The sequence below is a fragment of the Lolium rigidum genome, chromosome 1 (genome assembly GCF_022539505.1).
Source record: "Lolium rigidum isolate FL_2022 chromosome 1, APGP_CSIRO_Lrig_0.1, whole genome shotgun sequence".
NCBI lineage: Eukaryota > Viridiplantae > Streptophyta > Magnoliopsida > Poales > Poaceae > Lolium > Lolium rigidum.
The window spans coordinates 103,882,666-103,894,287 of NC_061508.1; the positions used below are offsets into that span (position 1 = coordinate 103,882,666).

Consider the following 11,622-nt stretch of genomic DNA (forward strand, 5'->3'; position numbering starts at 1 on the left):
TATTGAGGAAAATGGATGACACTAGTACATGGAACTGTTCAGTGTAATTTTCAGAGAACTCATCTATATATGGAGTCGAAAGGGATTATATATGTAACAGGAATCCACAAACAGGTAACGGCAGGCGGTTCAGTATTACAGTTTAGCAGGGATGTCGATGAAGCGCCTTTTCTAACGGGGCATCAGACCCTAGATGACCCCAGCTTGCGCTCAAAGAGTCGGCGTAGCAGGTAGACCTGGATGACGCTGGCCGCGATAAGCGCGGCTGACTCGAAGAGCGCCTTGTGGATGGCCCTCCTGCTCATGTTCTCGTTCACTGCAGCACAACACAGCAGGAAATGAACCGTTAGCTGGTAATGTGATGGAACCTAACTTAACACAAAGATATTGGATTATATGATGGCAAACACCAGCAATCCTAAATTTCTTTCGTACTATAGTCCACCTTGTATATTGCTAGTGTAAGTTAACCTTGCCATAGACAAACAAGAACCACCAAAGACTGTATCATATCACTCAAGTAAACATTTAGTGCTTTGCATGGTGCATCCTTAACAAGCTGTATATGCCACAGGCAGTAAATGCTCGTAATGTCAGCAAAATCACCAGAGTGTATTTCTAGACAGATGCTAACAGAGGAGAGACTTACAAATTGCTTGCCGGTCGGTTTGGGCCTCTAGCCAGTGCTGCTCGAACTGAATGTTGTAAAGTGCTTCATCCAACTTTGCAATTTGTTCGAACAAAGGTGCAAAATGTTCTACATCAAGTCCACGAAAGACAAGGATGATGATATGTTTTGATTCACATAAATTATATTAGGAAAGCTTCAGAAGTTCTTACCATCTTTGGCATGTTGATCGAAATATGAATAGTGGCCAACATGCACGTCAAAGTCTATGGTTTCATGGTATGGGGATTTATTGGTGAAGCAGAAGCGGTGGACACCTCTCTTCTGAACTATGAAATCAAACTTATCACTAGTCTTGTCACGAGAATCTCGGACTTGAGCTCCACTAGAATCTTTAACCTGTCATTAGTCAAGATTGAGCAAAAACTTAACTGTATGGCATACAATAACTTCACGAGTACATCGATAATGAAATGTGCAATGTGGTCTAGTTCACTTCACAGTCGAGCTAAGTTTTACAAATACTTAATGAATTAATGACCATAAGAAGATTGATGTGGTTGCATAAATAGGCAAACAAGGAGGAAATGTCATAGCAAGGCATTTCATTTTTCCAGAAAGCAGCCTTATATAGGAAGACGCTCACAAAAATCATCAAGTGTTTCAAGAAGAACTATTAAATCAGGTTCAAAGTGTTCCTCTACTCGAATAAAACTACCACGGCAGGAACATAATTCCACGTAAAATAGCAGTAGCTGGAGAAGTAAAAGATCGTAGCAAAAGAAAGCAAGCGCACCGTGAAGTAAACAAATCTCAGTGCAGACAACATACCAAATTACAAATAAAGTTAAGTTAGTTACCAGCAAAATACAATTTCTATACCTAAATAGATGCCTCTCATGTCATAATTTCCTGCCTTTTCCGTGCGTACGCTCGCCAGGCAGTCACAGCCTATAGTCTCGCTTTCTCTCGCATTTTCCTTCGTACACGTGGCCCGTTTTTCCTGTCTAAGCTACCAGCCCAAGTTTTAGTATATTTCTACTTGCGATGTATATTCCTAGAAGAAGCCCTTCTCTCGAATAAAACTATCACGGCCACAGTATGAAGGTCAGCTCATGTTCCGTTCATTTTGTTTGTCTATGGTAATAATGGCATTGACGGTAAAAAATGCTATATTGGCGAGTATTGGTATCCAATGTTTCCGTGGGATGATTATCATATATTTTAAAGGTCTTATACTATGCATTTATCACACGACAGTGGCCAATCTTCTATTCATGTAAATTGAAGACTGATGTATGCCAAGAGCACTACATTAAGCACCTCGGACAATTTCCAATGTTGTTAGTGTTCTAATGGCGCCCTTTCTCACTCTGTACCAACATTAATGTGTATCTTACTTCTGAAATAATACATATTGATTTACAACTATTCGATGGAACTTTAAATTTGTGTTATCGGGGCGATGACTACAATTCCCTTTCAACCAAGTTTGTTGTTCAGTATAATTTTATAAAAGCTACACTTTCAGCAGCAACGCATTGGGAATTATCTAGTTTTGATAATGGCTGTTAACAATGAGTCAATATATACAAAAATCGACAACTTATGGGATCTCAGCACTACAAAAATATGTATTTAAATTAAAAAACATTAGTTGAATACTTTAAAATACCAATATATCATATTCTTAGTATAGTCTTTGATATGCTGCTACATTTTTTGTGACAGTAAATGCAGACTTTGCATCACACAAATAAAAATGCAAAATCAGAGGGGGCAATATAGCAGCACTTCAAGCTAGTATAGTACTGTACATGCTCATTGCACAATTCTTATTCTTGTGAGATAATACATATATGAAAAGGGGATCAAGGCCTTACCACGAGGTCCACCCCGTCCTCGCTATAATGCCACGGAGTGTCAGCCTTGATCACCACGAAGGATACATGGAGAGTATCCCCCTCGTAATCCACGTTATGCGAGAAACATTCCTCCCTATCAATAACAAAGCGGATACCCGCAGCCGAGCGGAAGAACGGTATGATGCAGAGGACCAAGACACACACCCTTCTCCAACTCAGCCCCTCCATGGTAATATTGGCAAAGAGCAATAACCGATAGCACAAACCTTCCTGCACAGATAAAATCCAAAGTGTCACTTGATCTCTTCAACTACCTACACAAGTCGCCACATCAACGGGTGTGAACCTTGGGATCGTGTAGTATCACAGGACGCCAAAAAACTACCAGATCATGGTTCTTTACAACAAAACTACATGGTTGTTTATTCTACTGGCGCATACAAGGGGACGGACATGGTGGAATCGCAAAAATTACTGATCAATTATCTGTAATTATACAAGGGGACGGTGATATACATCAATCTATCGATTTCTTACCAAGATTTGCCTACCAAGAGGTGCGAGTCCGGTTGGATCTGACCTCTGGAAGTTCATGTATGTTTCACATCCGGCCAGTAGGAAGAATTGGGGGTAAGAAGTGAAGAATAAGATGGAGATGAGGACCTTACTCACGTACCGCCTGCTGTCGGCGGTCGGAGAACTCGCAGCTGGCGTTCGGCTCCGGCGATTCTCCCTTCTTGGCGGATGAAGAAGCAGTCAAGACTCGAGACTCACGAAGCGAGCTGACCTTGCAGAAGAACGCTAAACTTGTCACTTTGCGTAGTTTTTCCTGTCTCTTTCCATGGAGGGTGGCCCATTAACCTGGGCCCTTTCATAACAATGGCCGTGTGGAGCCAGGTGGGCAAAACCTATACACCGACCAGGTCGGTGGCTACCGGCCACCGCACACCCCCTGGTCGGGTATGGGCCAGGCCCATTTGTGGCTGTTTAGCCTCGTTTTTTCTTTTTTCTTTTTTATCTTTTCTGGTTTCTTTTTTCTGTTTTCTTTTCTTTTTTCTGTTTTCAGTTTTGTTTGTTTTTTTTAGATTCGAAAATTTTGATTTTTAAAAATTGTTCAAATTGAGAAAATGTTTAAATTAAAAAATGTTGAAATTTGAAAACTGTTCAAATTTGAAAACCGTTCAAATTCGAAAACCGTTCAAATTTGAAAATTTGAAAATTGTTCAAATATGAAAATCGTTCAAATCGAAAAATCGTTCAAATTCGAAATTTGTTCATATTCAAAAAACGTTCAATTTTGAAAATTATTCGAGTTAAAAAATTGTTCAAATTTCGAATTTTGAAAAATATTCAAATCCAAAAAATGTTCAAATTTAAAAACTGTTTTAATTTCAGAAAACTGTTCAAATTTTATGAAAAACTTTTTCTCGAAAAAAGTTTTTAAAAGTGTTAGATTTTAAAAAACGAAAATATAAACAGAAAAGAAAAAACAGAAAAGAAGAAAGAAAAAGGAAAAAAAAACTCACCTGATGCAATGGGCCGCGGCCCACTAAATTACTGGATCGTGGGGGGTGTGCGGTGCCTTCCACCCACCGACCAGGTCGGTGGCGAGGAGCTCCCGACCTTCGGAAATCCTATACACCGACCAGGTCGGTGCCTACGAGGCACCGCACACCCTGGTCGGGTATTGGGCCTGGCCCAGTTTCACTATTTTTCTTTATTTTTTCGTTTTCTGTTTTGTTTCTGTTTCTGTTTCTTTTTCTGTTTTTTTCTGTTTTTTTATTTTTTCTTTTTTTCTATTTTCTTTTTTGTTTCCTTTTATTTTTCTTTTCTGTTTATTTTTATTTTTGTTCAAAACCGAAGAAGTTCAAATTTAAAAATAGTTAAAATTCAAAAAAATTCAAATTTTGAAAAGTGTTCAAAACGAAAATTGTTCAAAGCTTAAAATTGTTCATATCCAAAAAACGTTCATAATCGAAAAATGTTCACATTTAAAATATGTTCATTTTTGAAAATGTTTAAATTTTTGAAAAATCGAATTTTTGAAAAAATGTTCATCCTAAAAAATGTTCAGAAAAATTTCAAATTTAAAATTTGTTCCATTTTGAAAATTGTTCAAATCTGAAAAATGTTCAAATTTTGAAAAAATCAGGTTTGAAAAAAGTTCAGAATTTAAAAATATTCAAAACTTACAAACACAAAAAAAAAAAGAAACAGCAGGAAAAAACGAAAATTCAAAATAGGCAAAAAAAAAATCGTTGGGCCGGCCCAATACCTACCAAAGGCTGTGCGGCAACCCGGTATCCACCGATCGGGTCGGTATACAGCACCTCCCCCAGACCTTGGCCTGCCACTAATAATCAACAGGCCCAAGAACGCCCCTGCGCGTGGCCATGTAGGCCCAAAGATGTTGGGCCCAACAACTACGTCTCAAGGATCATCAAATGCTAATAATGCACAATGAGTGGCACTTTTGTGCTAAATTATCCTTTTAAAAGATGGATTTACTTTTGGGCACTTACAATAAGGTGATATACATGGGAAAGTTCAAACCGAGGCCGAGCTACATGTAGCTCTTTATTTTCGAACACTAAAATTTCATGTTTCAAAGATTCAAAAAATCAGAATCAAAATTCTACAGATAGCCAATGATGTATACTACAATGGTGTAAAATCTACAAACTGCTTCATATTCTAGGCGACACAAAAATAACAAATTCTAACAAATTTATAGTGAACAGTGCACATTTCAAGACTATACAATTTGTGAGATTTTGTCAATTGTAGCATAGAATGTAAATTAGTTTGTATTGAGATTTTACACCATTGTAGCATAGATCATTGGCTATCTCTAGATTTTTATTTCATAATTTTTTTAAACGTAAAAATCTAAATTCTGAGTGTTTGAAAATAGAGAGCTACATGTAGCTCGGCCTCTGAAAGGCCACACCCTGATATACATGTAAAATAAACAATTAGGTGATATAACTTCTCCTAGTGAAGTAACATGGGAATAATCATTCTTGCTGAGAAGAGAAATGAGAGATATGATTGTCTTCCCTTGTCACAAGGTATTATTGGATGGTGATGAAAATTCACCTCACCTATTTTCTGTTCATGGTAAAAAAAATGGTCGTTTTGGGATTTGTAATTTGTTGGCATGTCAATACCTTTTTTACCCAAATTCGGACTTGATTTGAGAAGTAGCTTGTTCAATTTGTCCTCAGCAGAAGCGAAACCTGTTGCCAAGAGATCGGAATTCCAATCGGAATAGCAAGGAAAAGCTGGAATGAAGCAGATACCAGATCCGAGTTCCCATATCTTACTCACCCTCAAGCCCAAGTTTCGGATGAGCGCTTTGGCAATCCAGTTATTTCAACTTGGAAGAGGGAATCGATATGAAAAACTAGACTCGAGAATGCAATCCACAATTACCAAGTGCCGATTAGATTGTTTATCCTTCTTGAATGAATATCCGCAAATTATTCCAATCATCAAACCAATTCCATAGGGCTGTTAGAAAAGCCTGGGAATTTCCCCCAATTGTATTTGAATGGAGGAAGCAAGTAGTTGCTGTGGAAGAAGGGAAAGAAGTAGGAATCCGTTGTACCCTTAGCCTGGTCTTCACAATAAATAGCACTGTACAATTTTCTTATGGTGGCCACCTCATGGCAAGAAAAAAATGATACTCCCTCCGATCCCTTTTAATTGACCGGATTGAAAGATCGAGATGTCGCCTAGAGGGGGGGTGAATAGGCAATTAAAAACTCTAGCGGATTTGTCTTGTAAGAATGCGGCATTAAACTATCGTTTAGTTTAGAAGCACAAACCCTAGATATGCTAAGCTCAACTAAGTGTAACAATAACAACTAGAGCTAAGCAAGATAGGCACAAGATATATGTAGCACAAGTGATAGCAAGATATATGAACTTCAAGCACGATGGCTATCACAAGGAAAGAGGGCCCGGTATAGAAATAACCGAGGCACGCGGAGACGAGGATGTATTCCCGTGTTCCCTTCCTTTGCAAGAAGGTACGTCACGTTTGGAGGGGTGGAGGTCCACGAAGGATTCCCCGCGCCACGAAGGCTCACCCTATTCTCCGAACCACACCCACGAAGGATAATGGCCCTTTTCTTATGGTTAGCTTTTCCTCCGCTTCGGAGATGGCAAGCTCCACAACCACTTCACAAGCTCCACGAAGGAGAAGTCCGGGCCTCTTCACAATCTTCTTGAAGAGATCACCGGAGCACCAACCACCAAGCCAACTAGGAGGTCACCCTCCAAGAGTAAAAAGCTCACGGTCTCTCACTCGAACAAATCGTGGTGGAGAGCTCAACACTATGCAATGATGCAAAGCAAGAACACTAGAGGTGTTCAAATCCTTCACTCTCAAATCCCACCCAAACAACAAATGCTAGGATGAGATTGGAGAGGAAGAACAATGGGGAAAGTCAACAAAAGACTCCAAGATCTAGATCCCAAGAGTTCCCCTCACTTAGTGACGTGGGCATTACCCTTCGGGTAACCAGTATTGCCCTATCTGGTATTGACAAATTGGAGGCCCATGAAGATACCTGAAGGCGAGATGGGCCACCAGGTCGGTGCATCAGAAGATTCCTTGACGGGCAAGACAAGGAAGCGAACAACCAAGGAAAGATTGGACCTAAACTACTGTAAACCTAGTCGTCCTCGGTTAGGACCCTTGAGACGTGGCCTCCTATATAAAGGCCAGGAGAGGGGCTGCCGAGGGACACGAACAATCTTAGCAACCTTAGCCAGGAAAAGCTTAGAGCTAGGTAACCCTAGCAACAGCAATCTCGACTAGATCTCAGCTCGAACTATTCGGCACCCCATTGTAACCCATTGTCTTCATAATCAAAGAACAGACAGGCGGGACGTAAGGGTTTTACCTCATCGAGGGCCCCGAACTCGGGTAAATCGCTCTCTCCGCTTGTCCGTGAACCGATGTCTCGTGTCGGCCTACAGGATTCCATCAACCCTAAGCCCCTATCGGAGGGCATTGGCGAGGAGTACCCTCGACAATTGGCGCCGTCTCGTGGGAAGCCTGTCGGCACAAGACAGGTCATCGGCAGCACCAGTTACGTCCGCGGCGTTCTTACTCGAGTCACCGACGCCAGCAAAGTCAGGAGACCCGATCCGCTGCGGATCCTTCGAATTTGTGCCGCACCGCGAAGAGCTTCACCCGAATTTTATGGCATCGTCTCGCAACACGGAAGCTGTTTTCGGTGGCGTCCACTTCGTCGTCGACTCCGGAGGTTTTCTCCGCCTCCCCGGGGCCGGCGCGTCCCACTCAAAGGCTGAGCCTCAGGAAGGTATCCCATCGGCAGCAACCCTAAAGGCTCCGCCCAGAAGCACACGAGAGAGCAACCGGGAAAATCTCGACGCCGCGGCTGGACAAAGAAAGAGACGAAGGAGTTCGCACCGTGAAGAGGAAGGCCAAACAGCAGTCCACTCTCGATGCTATGACATGTCATCAATCGAAGGACGCACCCGTTCTCCACACCTCTCGGCTACGAGAGCAACTTGAAGCACCGTGTTATCTCCACTCTTATTTCGATCCTAAGGATGGTCGGGAGAAGTCCGGCCATTCGATGAGGAACCGCCGACACTTCCTTGAGATTCGGCGGTTCTGCGACGATCTTAGAGCCGAAGCCACATCAAGAGTTCGCATAATAGAAGAGAAAGCGAGGTCCCGTGGTCATTAGCCGAGCCATATGTACCGTGAACCATACGAGCCAATGGAAAAAGACGAATATGAACCGGTCGAGGCATTCCCAAGCATTGCGTGGACAGATCAACATGATCCACAAAACCAGCTTTTCGAAAAGAGAAATCAAAAAGTTCTCCCGAGAAGTAAAATACGCGAAGTTGCCATGGTTGATACGCCGGATTTTATCGATTGGTCGGATCGAAGCATCACCTTCAGCGGGCGGATCACCCGAAGGCCGTCCCAAGGCCCGGTCACGCGGCCCTTGTTCGGAAGCACGGATTGGAGGATACAATATGGGCAAAGTATTTATGGACGGTGGAAGCGGCTTGAACACTGTTATTCGCCGGCACAATGAGGGCAATGGGTTTAACAGTCGACATGCTAAAAGAATCCGACACAGGGTTCCACGGCATTATACCGACTCGACCCGCCTACTCGCTGGGTAAAACATCATTGGACGTAGTCTTCGGCACGCCCAGCAATTTCAGGAAAGAAATGATTGAGTTCGAGGTAGTCGACTGGGAATCTCAGTACCACGCCATCCTCGGCAGACCTGCGTTTGCCAAATTCATGGTCGTGCCTCATTATGCATACCTGAAGCTAAAGATGCCAGGCAACAACGGGACCCCAATAACCGTTCACGGCAGCTTCGCTCGGTCAGACAACTGCGACAGGGAATTTCGGAAGATCGCCTCGAAATTTGGAGCCAAGGAAGAACTCAACGCGATCGACGCCATTACAGATCACACACAGCCACCAGCCGACAATCGAAACGCAAGATCCGATGAGTTCGATACTGCAAAGGAAACCAAGAAACTGCAGGTGCACCCTACTGATCCAAAGAAGACGGTCAATACTTCGGCTGACCTTACTGACGCATAGGAAAGCGCGCTCATCGAGTTCCTCCGTGAGCGCTGGGAGATATTTGCATGGGAACCATCCGATATGCCAGGTATCCCCAGGGAACTCGCTGAGCACGCCCTAAATGTTGACCCAACAGCCAAACCGGTACAGCAATCAATGCGACGATTCTCTGAACCGAAGAGAGGAACAATTGGAGAAGAAGTTAATCGGCTCCGCAAGGCGGGATTTATTCGGGAGCTTAAGGAATCTGAATGGGTGGCCAATCCCGTCATGGTGCCAAAGAAGGACACAACCGCCCTCCGCATGTGCATCGATTACACCGGCCTTAACAAGCATTGCCCGAAAGATCATTTCCCATTACCTCGAATAGACCGGATAGTCGACTCCACGGCCGGGTGCGACCGTCTTTCTTTCCTCGATGCATACTCGGTTACCATCGGATCAAGTCGAAGAAGGAAGACCAAGAGCTAACCGCGTTCATCACCCCGCACGGCGTTTTTTGTTACAACGTCATGACCTTCGGGCTGAAAAATGCAGGAGCCACCTACCAACGCTGCATGCAAGCTTGCCTTGCGGAGCAGATTGGAAGAAATATTGAGGTTTACATCGACGACATCGTGGTGAAAACAAAGCACGCAGCCACACTCATCGATGACTTACGGGAAACCTTCGACAATGCGGACGAGATACAAAATCAAGTTGAATCCCAAAAAATGCTTCTTCGGAGTACCGGGAGGACAAGTACTTGGGTACTTCATATCAGCCGAAGGAATCGAAGCCAATCCCCTAAAGATCAAAGCTATTCTTGATATGGAGCCACCAAAGAATCGCACCAAGTGCAGCACGGTTAGCGAGCCGGCTAGCGAGCACTCAGCGAGGTTCATTGCGAAACTAGGGGAGAAAGCCTTGCCCTTCTACAACCTGATGAAGAAATCGGAAAAATTCGAGTGGACTAAGGAGGCACAGGAATCCTTCGACAACTTGAAGAAAATCTTATCGACCTCCCCAGCACTCGTGACTCGCGCGAGAAGGAGACGTTGCTCATGTACATAGCCGCAACAAGCACAAGTCTTCGATAGCGTCCTAGTCGTCGAGCGAGAGGAAGCGAGGAGAGTTCACGGTGTGCGAGAGGCCCGTTTATTACCTCGGCGAAGTGCTCACTCCCGCAAGGCGGAGGTATCCCCATCACCGAAGCTAGCATATGCGGTGTGGCGGTCGGCTCGCAAGTTGCGGCACTACTTCACGGAGCACCCGATTAAAGTCGTAAGCGAAGCACCCCTGAAGAGCATAATGACCAATCCGGAAGCCACGGGTCGAGTATCCCAATGGGCTATTGAACTAGCACCACACGACATAACTTACATTAATCGAACGGCGATAAAATCCCAAATCCTCCCAGACTTCGTGGCAGATTGGATCCAATCCCAGACGCCGGCGAGTACTCGATATGTCGGGATCATGGATAATGTACTTCGACGGGTCAAAACGAAGCACGGGTGCAGGAGCGAGGAGTGGTGCTGATATCACCGCAGGGAGATAAGATGAAGTACATACTACGCATGAATTTCTTTCTGCCGACAAACAATGAAGCGGAATACGAAGCGCCGTTGCACGGAATGAAAATGGCAAAGGCGTGTGGTGCTACTCGTCCGGAGATCTACGGAGACTCAAACTTGGTGGTGCAGCGAGTCGATGAACCTTTGCGACGCGATCAGCGATAACATGATCGCCTATCGCGTGGCTGTATCGAACATGGAAGCTAAATTCGAAGGATGCGAGCTCAAACACATCGGCAGAGCCGGTAATGAGGAAGCCGACACTTTGGCGAATATCGGATCCACATGCTCTCCCATCCCAGACGGAGTGTTTTACGAAGTGATCACTCAACGATCGATAAAAGAAAAAACGTCGGCACCTCCAAAGTCATCGGCTGATGAATCAGAGGCAAGCTCACAGCAAACTCCTTCGGCTAAAGAATCCCCAACTCCTCCTGCCGAACAAGTCCTCCTCCTCGAGCCGCTATGGACCCAACCATTCCTAGCGTATCTAACAAAGCAAGAGCTGCCAGAGGACTCTGTGGAAGCTAGGCGAATCATCAGACGTTCAAAGGCCTTCTCTGTGATAAATGGTGAGCTTTACAAGCGTAGCATTTCAGGGATCTTCCAAAGATGCATTGCCATTGACGATGGAAAAGCACTGTTGCGCGAGATACACGAAGGAACCTGCGGACATCACGCAGGGAGCAGGGCCCTTGTGGCAAAAGCCTTCAGGGCAGGATTTTACTGGCCAACGGCAGCATCGGATGCTAGGGATCTAGTCATGAAGTGCGATCACTGCCAACGTTTTTCACCAAAACCACACGCTCCTGCAACGGACCTAATGACAATACCCTTGGCATGGCCTTTCGCTCAATGGGGACTAGATCAAGTTGGGCCGCTGCCAAGATCATCACCCGGAAGACACACGTACTTGTTGGTAGCAGTCGACAAATTCACTAAGTGGATCGAGGCGGTACCTGTGCGAAATCAAAA

The 11,622-nt window shown here is 44.3% G+C and overlaps 1 protein-coding gene across 3 annotated transcripts; it reads right to left on the minus strand.

The window, feature by feature from the left end:
- LOC124705757 (transmembrane emp24 domain-containing protein p24beta2-like) lies at positions 1-3,292 on the minus strand. 3 transcript variants are annotated; one of them, XM_047237610.1, is made up of 5 exons: positions 3,170-3,292; positions 2,512-2,763; positions 841-1,027; positions 650-757; positions 1-316 (listed from the first exon to the last, which is right to left on the minus strand). In XM_047237610.1, exons 2-5 carry the CDS (start codon positions 2,719-2,721, stop codon positions 183-185), a joined length of 639 nt encoding a protein of 212 aa, XP_047093566.1. In that variant the 5' UTR covers positions 2,722-2,763; positions 3,170-3,292; the 3' UTR covers positions 1-182. The 3 variants fall into 3 exon arrangements, with proteins under 3 accessions (XP_047093566.1, XP_047093440.1, XP_047093508.1); XM_047237484.1 differs by having other exon boundaries at positions 3,157-3,292; XM_047237552.1 differs by having other exon boundaries at positions 3,162-3,289.
- Positions 3,293-11,622: the final 8,330 nt, after the last annotated feature.

Excerpts from the sequence above, each read along its gene's own strand:
- LOC124705757 (XM_047237610.1), bottom strand. The coding sequence starts at position 2,721 with ATGGAGGGGCTGAGTTGGAGAAGGGTGTGTGTCTTGGTCCTCTGCATC. Across the intron at positions 1,028-2,511 it reads AGGACGGGGTGGACCTCGTG|GTTAAAGATTCTAGTGGAGC; the intron begins GTAAGGCCTTGA and ends GACTAATGACAG. Across the intron at positions 758-840 it reads CGATCAACATGCCAAAGATG|AACATTTTGCACCTTTGTTC; the intron begins GTAAGAACTTCT and ends GACTTGATGTAG.